An 18,575-nucleotide genomic window follows, 5' to 3' on the forward strand; every position below is an offset into this window, starting at 1 on the left:
AGAGGGAATAAGCTCCGTTACAGTAAGAGTTTTTACACTCTGCATGGGCTACTACCTGAAGTCACAGGTGAGGTTAAAGCAGTAACATTTCATACCTGCATAACTGCTCTGTACAGGGAAGCTGCTGATTTTCACACACTCTTCATACCACTATTGAACAAAGAGCCTGGGGAGTCAGCCCCAAACCTGAAAACTGTCTTTCTTCCCCAGTAAAGACAAAGCTTGGGGCAGTCTGGGCTGATTCCTCACACCTTCTGCAGATGACAGGGCTTTTAACACAAATTGGCTTAATACCACAAAAAAACAGCATCAGCTTCGAGAAGCGAGCCCAGGCAAGGTGAAGGTTGCCAGCTGACACTTCAGTGACCGCCTTCTCCTGTTCTTGTTTGCTTAGGCTTCATCTTCTGATACTGCAGACTGGCTCGTCTAGGACTGTAGAAGTAACATCGTCTCATTCAAAGACTGGGTTTCTAGGCATGGATTCTTGAAAATATGTAAGAAATGGACACAAAAATGGAATATGAAGGGATAGAAAAAGGGGGAAATAGTTTAAGATATTTTTTTTTTAAAGGAGAAAATCCTATTAAAGTATGTATTGGGGAATTCATCTGGGAGTTACCTTCATACCTGGTCTGAATTTTATCCCCTTATCTTTGCTGCCATGCCTCCTTTTTACCTTAGGGAAGAAAAAGCCAGAAGCACGCTCTTTTCAAGATACTATACCCATTAAAAGTACTAATGTGCGATTCAAATAGAGCAAAAGGGCAAACAGGAAAACACCCCAGTTGTTGACCACAAAACTTCCTTAGCTGACTTTCCTTCAGCTGACTCCAATTCTTCTTTTCCTTTCTTGAAATGTTAGCAGTACTGATGAGTTAAACACTTGTTGCTTTTCAGTCAGTCCAGAACTGCTTGATTCTATGAACGTGGCTATTTTAAATTATTCTGGGATCTGTGTTATTTAATAATGTTTAGCAGTAATAACATGAAGATCAGCATCATTCCACTAAAGTACCTTGACAGCATCCCTCTTACCTTGCTGAGGGACTTGCATGCACTACCTCAGGAGCACCACTGTGCCATCTTGGATGTCTTCTTCCTAGAAGCATTGTCATTCTGTCACAACACTGAAATAATTTCCAACTGATAGATATACTGGAGACTGGACAAGAAGCAAGAACCACAAATCCAGAAGTTCTATCTAGCAAGGCCTGTGTCCACCTGAACACTGCTCTGCCTTCAGCTGTTTTTTCAATTCAGAGGACTTTGGGAGTGGGATGTGGAAAAGTTCATCTGCCAATACTGTTCTCTGAACATCTTTCACGTGGACTGGACTTGTCAGCAAATAATCTACCTCAAATTGTAATAATGTACATTACTCTACTGGAAGAAGGCATAGCCTGATAAAGCTAGGCGAGAAGATAGAAGATCTGATTATCAGTGTATTGTTGAGTAAAGAGGTGTTTCTGTGACAGGACAGTGCATTTCTCCAGGTGTACAGCAAAAGCGGTGAATGAAGTTGGTCAAACTCCCAGGTGAGGACCCACTTCCCCTGCCGCTGCAGTAACCCACCCGGCAGCCTGGGGGAGGCTTTCAGGCTGGCTGCATTTGGTCACTTCTTATAGTCCTGCTGGAAATGCATTACACAAGTAATTTAATGGAATGATTATATTGCTGAGTGGGAGAGAGAAGAAAAAATAGTTGAAGTCTGATGCCTCAATGTTGCAATAAAGTGTCTCCCAATTCTCTAAATAATAGGATAAGCGTATAGTAAAGGTAGGTTATGACTTAATCTAGCTTTCAGGTTTGTGATCAGCCAGGAAGAAACACGCGTGGCTGGCTGCAGTAGAGCTATGAGCAATAGTCTAGCAGCCAGAATGCACTTTCACAATTTATCCACATGATGCTGTTTAAGGTGTGATGTTTTAGTCCAGAGCCCTGAGGGATCGTGGCCTTGTGACCACCAGAGGAGTATAGGAGAGTCCTTTACCAAAAACTTCTAACACAGTAGCTGACATTAACCAAATGGAGCAGAAGTGTAAAGATCATCACCTACTCTTGTAGGTGTCCACAAATACAAAACTCTGACCTGAGACTGAAGACAGACTCAAGGGGTGGAAAGGCTGTAGTCCCAGGACACAAACCCACCTGCAAGTCATCACTCTTCTCCATCCTCCTCTCCACCAATCCCAGGGAACGTTTTATTTTGAAACTCTCAGGCCCGTCTTGTCCCTTTAGATAGCTCTGCCCACAAGACCGAGAGAGAGAGTCCTCGGTGGCTCCAGAGCTCTGGTTTAGTCAGAGGTAAGCAGACCTGATGGTGTTTGATGCTCCGCATTGTTTGGATGTTGCTGATGGAGCAGGTTAGAAGTGGAGGACACCTTTATCTTGGGATTAAACACCAAAGCCATGATGCGCCTAGGGGCTACAGACCAGGTGCCCCTGAGCCTCCTCCAGCCAGGCTTTTCAGTGGTATGTTTCCTTCCACCTTGTCAAAGAATATCAAATACATAAAAGCTGGAAACATTAACTTCACCCAGTTTACTTCACTGCTACCTCCCAACTCTGTGATTTCTGTGAGAATCTGAGCGATTAAGTGGAAAAGGAGGATATATTTTGTCTGAAGATAATAAATTTAGAAGAACATGTGTCTTTCAAATAACAAGTGGAATGATCTATGATACTATGGTATGTGTTGGCTAGAAAAAAAAGTATTACTTCCAAATTTATCATCCTTTTTTTGTTGTTACCCATTTACAAGGCAATAAGAATAGAGCATAGCTATAGATCAAATTATGTCCTAAGTTACATCCTCACCAAGTCTACACAGAGTTTCGTAAACTCAGTATGCTGTGAGGATAATTATGAAACTGCCAAGAACTGTGCAATGATTGGAACATGTAAATTATAAAAATATGATGTATTTAGTACATTTAAAGTCACTTAAACATTTGGATTAAAACAGTTAAGTATTATTCCCATTGTATAAGATGAAATTAAGGCACGAAGGAATAAAACCCTGCTCAGCACAGCTCCTGAGTCAGAGGAACTAGTACCTTCTAGGAAACCAAACAGTTCTCTTTTTGGAGAAGTCTTGAGGTTTCTGTTTAGGAGAAGAAACTAAGAAAAATGAGACAGATCAAGCCTTGTGGTCATTTTACAAAAGATATCCATTGGAATATGTATCACGTATTGAAAATCAGACTCAAAGCAAGACCATCTTAAAAGAATCTGCTGTAACGATTTTAGTACATAAACCACATCTATTCTTTTTCAGCCTCCAGTATCCATAGCTTTTAAAACACACATACATAACAACACTTTTCCTTCTGTTTTAAAGGCTGAAAATTGTCTGAGATTGAGAAATGTCTTGCTTTACAGAAAAGTCTTCGGTGAAGGATGATAGCAGCTAAAAATCATAAAAACAGTAGCCAGAGCATAAATATTTAATATAAATCTTTATGGTTCTATATACTAGAAATGATTGCAGAAGAAACACAGATTTGTAGAACATGAGTTCTCTTCCAATAGTATTTTACAAGATTCAGCCTATCAGTACAATGACATTTTTGCAAGTATCAAAAAAATAAAGCAGAACAGTTACATTACACGGTCAAGACAACCAAAATAGTGATGTGCTTCACAAAATCTATACAAGTTAATCCTTAGCAGACCATCCTTGCTTGCTTCCAAACAAAAACGCTTGCTGCCAATGTTTTGGAGGGTTTTTTTTGGTTTTTTTTTGTTTGTGGTTTTTTTTACAAAATTATGACTACTAGCTAAGAAAATGATGCACCTATGCTACTGCTCACCAGCCACTGATCAACTTGTTTAGGATTTAAGTATCAAGAACCTACGATGCAAATCTGAAATGATGTGGGTTTGATGTAATCAAATCTTTGAGAGCAGTCCTTTAGCATCTTCAAGATACACAGTGGCAACATTCTCCAGCTGAATGAGTTTCATGTGACTATTTTTTCCAGAAAAATTGTCTTCCCATGAACCTCCACTTAGCTTCCAATCACCAGCAGCTTTAACTGATCTAAGCCCTGGAGCCCTCATTGCCACCTTTTCCTCTTCCTTTATTCTATCATGGTTAGTTTTCAGCTGGATCAGCTCCCGGTGCAGGCTTACCATGCGGCTGCATGAGCACCAGTGCTGGCAGAAGGAAGCAGGTAACAAGCGTGACCCAGGGAGGGAAGGAAAAGTAGGAGAGAAAGCCTCCCAGTCTTCATTCCATCAGCCCAAACTGCTGGGGAACTCTGCTGCAATCCCAGGTTTTCTTGTCAGTCTTCACATTCCGACTTTATACTATTCACAGAATGGATTTTAAAGTCCCTTTTAACTCCAATCCTCAAAACAATCATTTTGCCTGAAGATACTGATGGAACACCTGTGATGGATTACTTCTCCCAGAAAGAGGCATTTGTTTTCTAAAAACAAAGACATTTACCTCATTCTCAGGAGGTGAGGGCCATGAACAATTAGCTGTGCACTGCAGTCTGACGCTCACCTCATTGCCTGCGTGACTGAGATTGCTTTATTTCTTCTTGTATTGGTCTTTGATAACCAGTTTAAAGAAGTTTAATGGCATGAAACATGGAATTGGCATGACTGCAGATCAAAGGTACCATCTGTCATCTTTGCCACACAGATCCGTAGAGGCTCTTTCATGAGAAAAATACTGCTGCTTTAACTTAATGCTCTATTTGCAGTGGAAGACATTATTTTAATATAAGTGATTCGTTTCTCTTTGCACCTGTTGGAACAAACTTGTCCAACTGAGCCAATATCATACCAGTAGGTATTGCCAGTTTTAAAAATTTTTGAAATTGACAATAGGTTGTGAATGTTTACTTTCTGGCTTTGACCTCTTGAATTCTATTAAATTCTAATTTAGCTATCTGTAGATTCATTTCAACTATGCAAACATTAATTTTACATTGCCATTTTAGCTTTGCAAAGGTCTGCTCTCCAGGTCCTTCACATGGAACATACCAGGAGCACAGCACAGCGAGGGGACAGAAGAAGGCACGGTTAACTTTTCTAATTCCCCACACTTAGGCGTACTCAGCGCTACTCCGGTCCTCACTCAGAAGCAAGAGGAATGACAGCAAGGGTCGTGCGACTGGTTCAGTAGCCACAATTCCTTGCGATACAGGCATCTTATCACAGGCAGGGGCTCGCCTTAGTTTTCATGTAAATTGTGAAGTTATGAATCTCATAATCTACTTTAATATACTAGCGATACGTGGTTGATTCAAAGACAAAGAGGAACAACGGGTACAATTTGCAATGTGATGCTATAAGGAAGCCAGAACCAGGGTGAAAAAAGAAAGGAATATGGGTATTTACTCAGCAGAGTCACAATATTTTTGTGTTTCTGGACAGCCTTCCTTACCGAACAAGCAAGCTCTACTGTTAAAGGCGTTTCAGACTGCAGGCCCACATTACTGTTCTGCCAGTGGCAGATGGGTTGATGAGATTTCCACCCACTCCACCTTCTCCTCATCCACTCCTTCCTGGTCCCTCTTCCCATCGGGGCTCAATGCTTTTTCAGCTGCACCAATCCAACCATCAGTATGACTGCCCTCAAACTCAGACATCGGAAAGAACTGCACTTGGGGAGGGGGGATGATGTGCTACGAAAAGGACACTTGCTTCTCACAGCAAGCGAGAGCAAACTGTTCCAACAGCTCTGCTGCCAGTGGCAGAGTGACCCCACACTGCGTTCTATTCTCCTTCAGCACAGCACTCACTTAAATGCATTATCAAAAATACTCAGGTAAGTGCTTTGTTTAAAGAAGATATGTCTCCTTAGCATGCCTTTGGTTGATACCACTCTTGTTTTGGGAGATTTTTAATCAGGTCTTGAAACATTCAGGCTTTCCGATACATTTCAAAAATCATGAAGAAATGTTTTCCTACACAGATGGAAGGTGAAATGAATCAAAGGTGGAAAGGAAGCCAATAACACCAAGTTGAACGCTATTCTAGCTATATAGCAGCTTAAGGAAGAAAACAAAAAAGATTGAATGTGTATTGCCAAAATAAGTATGAAAGACGTTATTTTGCTGTCAGAACCAAGAATGCTCAAACCTAGAACAGAATACGTAAGGACATGTAAAATTAACACAGGATTACCACAATCAAGCAAAAGACCACAAATGAAATCATTAAGAACTTTGGAAATAGGATGTTGTGTTTTCTAAAAATATATAAAATTGGAATAAATGATACAGCTACAAGATTAACGGCTTGAGTTGCGCAATTCTACATTCAAGACTCAAGTAATGCACATAGTTGAGACTCCCCCGGTTATCAGTGTCAATTTTGATGTGCCAATTTGATCCAGACTCATGTCAGAGAAACAGTTAAGTCTCACCCTTGAGACTAAAACCTGGTAGATTATAACTTTGCTTCATGCAAAGACCGTTTATGCCAGAAGTATTTGACATTTTTAGGAACTTACATTTTGAAGAAGGTAGACTCATTCTGCAGAGAAAGTTCAGAATGATAAATACCAGACTTGCAGCACATTAAAATATTAATATTTAATATGTTTACTAAGCAGTCTGTTATTTTTGTTGTGCATCTATGTAGAACTAAATCCCTCAATTTACATTTTGATTTCCCTCACTGATCTGATCGTCACAACACAGATACAGCTGTAAAGTGCAATGTATGCTTTGGTTTCCTTAACTAAAGAAAGCACTTTTAGAATGGTTTTAGCCAAAGATAGGACCCACGTGTTTAAGGACATTATTTGAACAGATGATCATCTCTTTTTACAGTCAAAGAAAAGCGATGAACTACTTAACAAAAATCATTCTGTTCTGGTAGACTAGTGAATTTTAAAGCAGTTCTATTATGTCAATTACTTGGAGAAATTTGGAAGAATTCCACATTAAACAAGGATTCACTGTTAAACTAATTTAAAAATCTCAGATTTAGATTTACATTTTAACGAACAACTAAAAAATAGTTGGCAAACCATGTAGCAATTCAGATACAAGCTGACCATTTTCAAAATCTATAAATATTTCCAGAACCATCTTGCCGACATAAAAACAGGAAGGAACGGGGATGGTTACAGGGTTCACACGTCTGCGCAAAAGCATATATAAAGGTAATGTTATGTACATTTTATTTCAATAAAGACATAAGACAAACAGCGTAAAGATGCCCAGATGCCCTAAAGATAAATACATTTAAAAGATTCTCATTAAAATGAATCTGTAGTATTTCTTTCCTGCAAGCAAAATACCTTTCTTTAAATACAAAAAAAATCAGTATTCTGAATTGCAAATGTTTTCACTTTTTTGCAGAAAATCTGCCATGATGGTTTTCTTTTTTAATGAATAAGGATTTTCCACAAAACAGGCTTGCTCTACATGCTATTTTTTTTAAACAGTTCAGTGACACAATGTGCTAGCTACATACACAACAGATAATATAGTAAGAAAACACTCAACCTGATGAAAAGTTAAAATCTTCATTAATACACTGGAAAAAGTTGACATAACTCATGCCTTTTAAAATCAAAAATACAAAAATTAAATGTTTTCCTAAAAAGATTTTCCTTATTTTAAGGACTCATTTGAAAATGAAGCTGCATGTAATTTGTACAATAAAATTGTACAAGTAAACAGGTAATATACATAAAAAATTAATTGACATACTTCTCAATTATCAGTTGTCCACCTTTAATTTCCAATACTGTACTTTCTTAACAAGCATACAAAATATCAAACTTCTCTTTAGAAAAAGTGCCGTTCTGTGACATCTTTTACACAAAAACAGTCTGAGCCTGTGGCGTGTTAATGCAGTCGAGAGGCAAAGCATCCTAACTTTTACAAATTATACCTTCCATAAAAAGCCTCCTGAAAAGGAGATTACACACCATTATAAAAATATCAACCTCTTGTAGTAGCTGCATTAGAGAACCAAGGCTGAAAGACTATTTCCATATAGCATAGAAAACCACTATGATAGCAGACTGACTGCGTCGGTGGCGTGGGAGTGTACTGTACCACAGGATTATGCATAGTTACTGCCAGGTACCTTCGCTGTCACACAGAGTTTAAAACTGATTGTAATGCAGAGTGTCACAGGGGTACCATCAGCCCATGCAAAACATCTTAAAATACTGAGCCACTGTGCAGAATACTTCAATCTTGGAGGAAACAGAAGGCAGCAGTAATTGAATTGCATCAAACCTAAGAGGTGACCAAACTAGTTCTCCTTTCAAGATCTGCATGCACAGCATAGTCTGAGGTATTCCTTGTCCATCAGTTGTTTGTGCCACTGCAAGATATTGTCTGTCCAGAGTACATGCCATCACAATGGTTTAAAATATTCTGAATATTAGTAATTCTTATATTCTTCTTATCTAGCCAGTCTCTTGATTTTTGAAAAGATTTCAACTACAGTAGAATATTACAGAAAGAAAATATAAATGCAGGGTTTTTCTTTCTAAATGAAACTTACATGGACTAAAACTAGAGAATATTTTTAAACAAATATACAGTATGCAGGCAGACGAAGCAGGAAAACGGCCATCCAACTGTTTAATAAAAAACTAATAAAATTTGGCTATTTCCAGAAAAACTATGAAGCGCCTCAACTAAAAGGAATGCATAATGAAATTCTAATCTAATACAGGTCAAAAATGTAAAAAGGTTATAAACCTTAACAGGAAAAATAAAACAACTTTTACTGGCCATTCCTGTTGAAATGAGAATCTTAAAAGTAACAGAAAAGTGGCTACAAACCCACTTAGAGCACCGAACAGAGAGAAAATAAGAGTCCATTTTCAATCTCTGTTATATCATAAAATCCTGTGTTTCTACAGGTCAAACTGCTGGTGGCAGAAACAGAATTCTTTATAAACTGCAGATGTCCTGTACATAAAAAAAATTCATTGGAGTTGCACTAGTTCTAAAGACTTTTCTGTTCTAGCCTACCTACTGTGTTGTACTGTATTGTACTGAATGTATTCAATCTCAGATATATAAAGTCTCTTTCTGTAACCCTTGATTATTGTTGGGCACCAAAGATAAGAAAAGCAAGACGGGGTACAAAAATGCAAAATTTCAACAGTAATGGCAATGTTTTGTTTTAGTCCAAAAGGGTCCTGCATTTTCTCCCCCTTCAGTAATTAGACAAAAGGCTTTAATCTGGGGGTAGCAAGTCATGCAAGCGAAATCTGTCTCTGATGTGAGGTCGGACATCTTCGTTCTGTAGGGGGGTGGAAAAAAAAAGTATGGGTTTTAGGAGAATGAACACATCTATAAATCAGATTTTAACAGGGTCAATTTTCTAACACCAGTATTTTAATATAAGAAAATATAAGCCATGAATAGATGTCATTATAAGAGACTTACAGAAATAACTACATAACATTCACAACAATTTAGTAGTACTTTATTTGAATTTTAAGAAAAAAGGCACACATTACAGCCAACAGTAGGCATTATTTAATCTAAATGCCTGCAGATTCTCAACTGCATTATGGTTGATGTTACAATTCTACATTTCTTGATTAAAAGCATAGTTAGAAATAATGATAGTCTGCCTTTTGCTATGTAAATAAGTCCTTGTGCATACATTGAAATACTGCCCAGAGTATCCTTTTCAAAAAGAGACATATATGACTTTCAGCAGTCTAAATCTCAGTGACTCAATACATCTTAAAATATGTGAAAATACTTAAAAGAGCTAACTAACATTTGGGGGTGGGGGTGGGGGTGTGCAGGGCGGGGTGCAGGGCAGGGGAGAGCCAAATAAAGGAAACACTTACCAGCTCTACAAGTTTCTCCAGAAATGGAATCAATTTTAGGAGTTCGTTGTCGTTTTTATCCATGAACCAGCTTTCTATAGGAATTCCATTTGAAAGCTAAAGTTTAAAAAAAAAAAAATAAAAAATTAAAAAACCCAAACCATCAACACATGATTTATACTTAATTAATCTAAAAATATGACTTGTGAAACAGCATTTTGGGGAAAAAAAATGTTTCCGAGCTAGGGTTTATTCATATGTATCTTTCTGCTGAAGTTTGTATCAAAATTCACTTCCAAAATATCTCCTTGCTTTGCATACATCACTACAAAAATTTCCACATAAAAGCTGAAATAGAACTAGCTCTAAAAGTTCTGCTGAACTGAAAAGCATTGGTATTTTGAGAAAAGTTTATGTTAAAACACACATGGATACTAACTGTGTACTGGCAAATGAGGCTAAGTAAAACAGGTTTTTGATTTTTTGCTTCTTTAATGTAGGTGAGACCATAGAGATCACACTCTGTACTTCTTTATCTATATAATAGGACTAACTGGAATAGTAACATACCATACTTCTGGGAAAATCTAAATCATAGGGTATAACTTTGTAACATTTGTAACATTTAAGCATAAGCAATTTTCACAGCTGTGTGTCATTTCAACCAGTGATGTGTTCTTAATCATTTCACTAGCATTAAAAAATCCACAATAGAGTCCAAGCAACAGACTTAGCAGACTGGTAGTTTCCTTAGAAAAGCTGAATGAGAAGTAAAGCCGACTGGTTATATACTCTGTTCATATAAGAAGTCACTTAGTTTGCACTTGATCAGCTCTTCACAAAAATCAAAGAAAAGCAAGCAAACCTGAGTGATTTGTTACAGTTTGGCACAAAACTCAAATAAGGAGTTAAATCAAAATGTAGTGTTTCACTGGCTTCCTTCAGAAAGTTGTTTGCTGTATCTGAGAAGTTTGCTGACAGCAGCGTCCTTACCTGATAAGCGAAGGCTTGCGGTGAATTGTCAATTATGATCGTTTTTGAAAGATCTCTACCAAGAATGTTTAAATCCTTTATGTAATTTCCTTGTACACAAACACAATGCTCACGGAAAAGTCGATGCCTGTGATTAAAGTAAAATACTAATTAATGAGACAAATTACAACATCTACATTGCATATGGAAAAAGAAAAGTTAACTTTGCCAAATGGTACCCAGTTTTTTTCTGTTCTGATCTACTTAGCTCATTTTAAAGAATTGTTCCCTTTTTCCATTGTCTTTTGAGCTTTTTGCTGGTAAAATTACTAGTTAAGGTGATATTATATTAATGTAGTTCTGCAGGTGCTTGTTTGTACTTAAACAGAAAAGCTCAACTCAGATGTAACAAATATTTGTCAACAGGGTTTTGCTTTCTAACCTTTTTTGCAGATGGATCGACAAAGGGACACAAAATACTCAAATGATTTTGCAAGGCCCCAAGATCAGAGATTAGTTCTGCACGGGAGCCAATTTATCAGGGTTTATTATTTTGTTCCAACTGTTACAGTACACAGCCTCCCTATGCCACTGCATGCTAGAACACAAACTATCAGAAGAAATGTTTTCTTTTTTATGTTACCTCTGTTCACAATTAACCTATTTCAGTTATTAGAGCTTGAAAAAAAGCCTTGAGGCCTAAACATTCCATCAACTTCTTCCTTTCCAATTAGTCTACTCCCTTTTAATTTATTACAGAAGAAATGGTTGGATAGACTAAAAGGACTCAGATTAAAATAATACCAGGAATAAAACTCACATTTCATGAAATATCAACGTAATTGTCATTTAAAAATAAATTGTAAGCTAGACAGATTTTGAGTTTTACACAGTTGTATTATAATGCAGTTTCTTTAAGGCTGCTTATATTTTTAAATGAAGTTTTTAGAAGCTGTACATAGTGTGCTTAATTTCATAAAGGGGTTGAGTTCCTAATGTTGCTATGGAGGAAAATAAGCTGATGCCTCGGCAGCGAATGAATTTATATATAGATTCTGAGTCACACGTGTGGAGTGCCTGACAAGTCTACCTTTAGGCTAACGCCAAAACTAATCATGCCTTGGTGTCAGCTTTTCAGTGGCACATGAATCACAACTAAATTCATGCATCACATGAATCTTCCTGCAAATTCTTAGAATACTGTTTGGCTGTACATTTTATTATCTTTTTCCTGTTCCTAACATAGTTAAAACTGCAGTCCTGAGTCATACATATTAGGTTATTGAAGAAAGATTTTTAACGCTACGATGCGCACTTAGACTGTAAGTGCAAATATCTTACTTGTTCATGCATCCTGTTTGGCTGTGTGATTCAGCTAGGCTCAGATACTCCAATGATTGAAAGTATTTGAAGGTCTAGTTTTGTTTGCCCAATCAAAACCCAGTGGCAAGTAAGTTTACCAGAACCAAACTAGGATTCTGTTGTGCGTACCCCATAAAAACAAGGAATAAGATGACCATCCCCAGATGAAACCTAGTGAACAGTTAATCTTTACTCTCTTTAAGGAAATGAGTTACGATGTGCCTAAACTACCAAGTGAAAATAATGGATGCAACCACTGTCTCAGTCCAAATTGTAATTTTATTATGCATGTCAAGAAAATCAAGTTTTCACTGAAGACTATTACAATAAAATGATGCAGGGATGTGATTTGCCTGTGATGTCCCAGGTACAGAATTTATACAGTTCTGACTATAATCAGGTACAGCTGTTTACTTCCCTTACTTGGGACACCCAATGCAGGGTGAATCCCTGAGAAGATCCCTCTTTGGTTTCAACTTTCCCCACATAACAGTCCACCTTCCAGATAAGAATAATGGGAAGAATCTCATCAGGCAGAATTTCTTTATGCCTTAAGGAACTGTTCTTGAGAAATGCCAAGCACTTCCAAACAAAGCTCAGTATTAAGAAAAGAAATGAAAAAACAAAACAACTCTACTACAAAACCCACAAACAAATTATTTTGTGATTGAATAAGAAATAAAAACATGCTGATTGTAAAGATAACTATAATAATTTATAAAAAATAAATCAAGTCTGAATAGTTTAAAAGTAATCTAATACTCAGTTCATTTTCTTTATCCGTAATGTGTATTCCAAAACAGCTCAAACACATTTTTGATACCTAAGAGGTCGTTTTCCATCAGCAAGCCTAACATGCTACAGGGAATGCATGGGTACGGTTTTCGGCCAGAGTGCAATGTAAAGCTGCCTGGGTTTATCTTCTCACCAAAGCAATATCTCAATCACTTAATTTCATTTTTCTCTCACTCTTAGTCCAGACAAAACAACAAAGAATCAGTTTAGTGAGACACACTGCAATAACAAACATGTCATAGTCACTTTCTTCATCACATTTGTTAGGAAATAGTACTTAGTTTGCTTACAACAGGCATGTTCACTGTTTTTTATTTTTACCTGACCAGTTGTTTCTTAGGGTCTAGTATGTTCAATAACTTGTCTGCATACACCTTCTTAGAAGCAGTAAAAAGAATGATCTGTGGATTAAAGGAGAAAAAAAATATTTTAGATATAAGTATGTGAATATAATTTTTAAATGAAATTCAAAGATAATGTCTAATTGTTTTTACCTCATAAATCTGAGACATACGTTCCAGGAATTCTCGGAAGAATGGCCTTAACCGGACATAAACCTGAAGCAGAGATGGACTTTATTAAAGATCCAAAATACTTCAGCTATCACCCACACTACTGAGTATCAGTTTGTAAAGATTAGGTCAAAATGAACATTATGAATAAAGTAAACAGCAAATATTAACATCCTACAGAATAATAACTCAATTAAAACAATATTAAATTAGCTTGCAGCCTAAGCGGCTATAAGTGAAAGCATAAGATGATAAAATTAGGATTAGCAAAGTTACTGGAAAATTTGATGGAATTAGAAATAATTAAAAGTTGGACAATCTCTAAAAGAAAAAAATGAAACTAGTTGCTTTGACTAAAGATTTTGAATTGAATTAGCTTTCACCAGCTGGGCAGCATCAGTTCAATTACTACATAATGTGTGCCAGCACATAAACTAATCTTAATAACCTTCTTCCACTAAGAATTACACATTGAATATAGGGGTGTGAGAAGCAATGGGGGGGGTGTAAGGCTTCAGCTGTTTTCAGATTTCCATAAATTCAAATTCCACCAGCAGAGAACTGCACACATACATCAATTATTCTCTGTAAAAAAACGTAGACTCATAAGAAGAGATACCTAGTTAGGAGACTTCTGCATCTCTCTCTGATTTAACTCAGAAGACTTGGGCTCACACGGAAACATCTGTGTAAATCTGTAGCTTCAGGGCCATGGCCCAACATCACGGCAGATATGAGGGCACATATCAAGCACTATTCTATTCCTGTGGCATAACGTTCAAATTTACATTTGAATGATCACCTGGTGTAGTGTTTGGCATGGATCTGGACTTGACCTAAACCAGCAGTGATGACACATGCCAAGGGGTGGAAATGACACCGTTATGCTCTGCTTACCTTTCTTTTTGGTTCAGAGATTGCCCACGTATAGGATTACAGAGTTTTGAGGAAAGAGTTACTAAAATATCCAGAAAGAGAAGGGAGTGTACCAAACTTCTTTTAGTTTCAACCAAGGTAATTTCAGCTTTATCAACTTTTTAACAGCCAGTCAGGAATAGGCTTAAATTTACCTTTGAATCACAGTAAATATCCACAAAGGCTTTGTATTACTTACGCTGAACTGTATCAAATTTATATGTGAACACAACCAAGTGACCAGAGGGGAAAAAAAGGGGAATAGTTTAAGTGAATACAAAATCTCATGTTGTTAGCACATGCTACAATTATCTTCGTCCTTTAAAGGAAGCACATATTTCTAAACCAATGTGAATTTCATTACTTAGCTTAAAATTTGGTAAGGCTTTTATTTGTTTCTTTCTTAAAGTGTCTAAAGTTCTGACTTAAGTTTGCAGAGTGACCAATTTTCTTTCTTTTTTTTTCTACTAGGAGCAATCACCAACTCAGACAACCTGATCACGTCTAGTAATAGGATCTCTCTACTTCTGGCATGTGAAAATACATTTGTTGACTATGCAGACAATGTCTACTTCCCTTTGCATTCTGGCAAACCCACATTTGGAGGCAAGCAAGTAAGTATTCCTCAAATGGGCTATCAAGAACGGTTTGGAGAGACTGCATCCAGTGCTTGACAGGTTTCTGGGCTGCATTTAACCAAGATAATTACTGAAAAGCCAACTTTCTAAATACAGAGTTGACAAGCGTGTTTTCACACGATGTTTTCTGATGGCACTAAGATCTTTGTGAAAATGACACCTCATCTTGCCATAAAAAGGTAGTGAAGTTTTGCTCAAAGACTAGATGGCATGTTTACCTTACCACAAGAACATATGTAATGAATTAATGCAGAGTCTCCAGGTGACCAGACGTTAACTAACATTCAAGTTGTCTGTGATTGTAGATTCAGGGCAAATTGTTCACTCTGAATGTTTGCTCTCTAACTAGCAAGCACATAATGTAGCCAGCAACCTCCGTAGTTGTAACCCAGAGTTTAAGGGAAGGTAGTTTTAATTTGCAAATGGCAAAAGGATTATTCTGTTCATGTAATTTTTCCTGAGTAAATATTTACTTTATTGTGACCTAAATCTTTCTCTTCAAAACTAAAAAAGTAAGTCACAGAAAGGATATCGAATGTTTTCACTGCACACAAGATAACAGTTGCTAATAATGGTAGGTAAAGAGGATGATACTTGGTTCTAAGTTTTCTTCAAGAGCTTGATTTCAAATTAACAAGCCTCTTCTCTGTTATGGAAGAAACAGAGATGTCATTTAAGAAACAGTCTCTTCAACATCTCTTCTACAAACTCTCCTGGCAACCAAAGCAGTAAGCTAAGGTATCTGTCAATATTTCAACTGCCACTAATATAAATAAAAACATTTTCTATGTAATTTATTGTTCCTTTTAAATCTGGATTGAATTATGTTGGTCACAATGGCCAGTTAAAAGAATTTTAAAAATCATTCAACTGGATCAGAGAACAGTTATGGCTGCTTGGGCTCCTTACATGTGCACACTCTTTCTGGTTTATTTTTTAGTTTTTTTAGCCTGTGGATAATTGCAGCATCTTTGTAATGTGTTCTATTTTAGATTACTGCCACATAGTTTTAGGTGTGTGTCTATCTTAATATAATATCTATCTTAATATTAATCTTTCTCTAGGAATATAACGTGAATGCAAACAAGAAACTCAGGGAAAATAATTTCTTTGTAGAATATGTATTTGTAATTACAGCTTACACACACACATATATAATTCAACAATGACATCGATGGCAGATTCACTGCTCTGTCTTTACTGGTTTGTGACACTCTGGCACAACATAAGGCAACCACATCATTACACTGAGCTACAACGAGCTGACACACTCCGGGTAACCAAAGTAGAAAAATTAAGTAACCAAAGTAGAACAAAACATATCCATCACTCCAATGATTACATCTAACATGAGATACAATTTTTGAAAATATAGATAGGAATCGAATAATAATTTTCACCATTTTTAATGACTTAAAAGTTTGTCAACAGAGATACTGATATCATCTACTTCAAAGTGACTTATACTCATAAATGAATAACATATATGAAAAGCCTTCTCAAAGATTTTTGGTGGGGTTTTTTTTGTTTGTTGTTCCCCCCCAAATGATCATCATATCCCATTATTTCAACGGCAATAAAACCTAAACGTGCAAAATCAAAATTGTCATTCAATGTCCTCCTTGTTTCCACTACACAGGACTTTAATTCTTTGAAGGTGGAATTGGAAGGAAACATTCCTTTCATGCATTAAAAAACCCCAACAAAAGACAGGTATTCTACTTGGTGTCAAAATCTCTGAAATCACACTAACAAATTTCAGTATACCTGTAACATCTCTCTACACCTGATGATTCTACCATCATTTTACAGGGTGAAAACCAGAGACAGGTTAGTTAACTTGCCCATGTGAAGCTGCACGTACCCACTGCACTTCCAAGATGAGCACTCTGCAGCATGGCAAGACCCCCTGCCCGGCCCAGCTGTGTCCACATACCCCAGCTGACCTTGGGTCATGCCAGACGCCAATACGAGGCTAACCTCAGTGCTCCTACTCTTACCTGCAATAGCCTTGACACAGTCTGCTGCAAGGACAGATGGCACATGCAGACAGCCTGAGTTCAGACTGCACAAGAGACACCGCGATGCACCGAGCTGGGTCTTGCCCCAGGCCTGACAGCGGGCTGGACTTGCCAGGTAAACAAGCCCGAATCATTTCTGACTGGACTGTGTCTTAAGTGACTCAAGACAAAGACCATCTCATAACCAGACAGAACTGCCTGAAGTGTAGCTGGCCACGGCTCTTCAAGTGGCAAAAGTGCAATTCTAGAGGTTCTACTGAATCAAAATTAAGTCTTCCCAACCTAAGACCAGATTACTTTATGGATGCTGCCCAAGATACACTAAAGTTTCCTGGCTTTCAGATCCAAAGCTTGATGGCTTTTCTGTTATTTCTGAGAGACAGAGTGGAGTTCATTAGAAGGGAGAGCCAGAATTCACATGCATTGTTTGCCTCATTCCACTGCAGTAACAAAATAAAGCATCTAAGTTGTTGGCGACAGTAAGATGGAATACATGTAACACTATATTCAATAACCTACAAGTGACCTATGGAGTTCCAGAACATCTTTCAAGGATCACAAAGATCAAAGAGAATTATTCTGTGATAGATCAGTACAGATGCATTTCAACTGAAGAACTGAGTGAAAACATCTGCCTTTTGACTATGGCCTACTAATGCACGGAAGGTACCCTTTGAGTGGAACAGAGGGTGAGATGATCTCATGTCTGCAACTTGCAGCCAGCAACAGAACAAAACCTCTTTACCAAGAAAAAAAAAAAGATAAATTTCTTTGTAAGATAAGCTGCTTATCTTATTATGTAAAGTAATACAAAGAGGACAAAGTCTAAAGTCTACGGTTGAAGAGCTGAAAATTTATTTTTGTTTCCAGTCAGATGTAAGATAGCACTTAACAGATATGGTACTTAAGAAAACTTCAGCTTTGCAAAGACTGTATTTTTACTAAGTCCAAAACTTAAACACTGGCATAACTTATAGATTTTTTTTTCAATCAAGAAAACATAAACAAATTTATTGTCTCAAAAGCTTGACATAAGTAAGCCCAACTGTGACCATTTCACAGATTTTTCTTTTTTTCTTTTTTTTTTTTTTTAACCAGAAATCAGTGAGTGTAAGTGACTTAAGATTTAAAAAAACTATGTCAGTCCTGGAATCACATGGCAATTTTTAAGTTTGCAGAACACTACTCTGTGCTCAGACATTAAATAGTTCCTCTCTTCTGCATAACTCCAGATAAGTTGTGAGAAATAAATTATGAGCAAACAAGCCCATATTTTTAGAAACCCTTCTTTAAAAACAGACCGCACTTACAATCACTGAAACAAGCAACAACAGAGCTGAGTTCCTGAAACTTGTGCTTGACTCACATGCCAATGGAGCTTAGCTTTATTTTATAACAGACCTTCTAGAACCCACCTCAGTCTGATTCTTACTGTTGTAGTATCCTACAATGGCCAGTTCTGGAGCATCTTTTCGAGAAAGCGCCTGGTTTATCATCACACTATTACTGCAAAAGCACTGGCTTGATGCCTTCACATGGGTAAGAAAATTGAAATGCTATGAACCACGCTCACATTTCC

The 18,575-nt window shown here is 37.2% G+C and overlaps 1 protein-coding gene across 5 annotated transcripts in view; it reads right to left on the minus strand.

The window, feature by feature from the left end:
- Positions 1-7,124: 7,124 nt before the first annotated feature.
- CTDSPL2 (CTD small phosphatase like 2) overlaps positions 7,125-18,575 on the minus strand; it is a 45,449-nt gene continuing 33,998 nt past the window's right edge. For all 5 annotated transcript variants that reach the window (XM_049811964.1, XM_049811961.1, XM_049811962.1 and 2 more), the window contains 5 exons: positions 13,405-13,467; positions 13,232-13,311; positions 10,775-10,901; positions 9,803-9,898; positions 7,125-9,240 (listed from right to left, as the gene is read on the minus strand). In XM_049811964.1, coding sequence (XP_049667921.1) covers positions 9,175-9,240; positions 9,803-9,898; positions 10,775-10,901; positions 13,232-13,311; positions 13,405-13,467 — 432 coding nt within the window. In that variant the 3' untranslated portion in view covers positions 7,125-9,174. The remainder of the gene's footprint in view (positions 9,241-9,802; positions 9,899-10,774; positions 10,902-13,231; positions 13,312-13,404; positions 13,468-18,575) is intronic.

Source organism: Accipiter gentilis, chromosome 10, assembly GCF_929443795.1.
Source record: "Accipiter gentilis chromosome 10, bAccGen1.1, whole genome shotgun sequence".
Classification (NCBI taxonomy): domain Eukaryota; kingdom Metazoa; phylum Chordata; class Aves; order Accipitriformes; family Accipitridae; genus Astur; species Astur gentilis.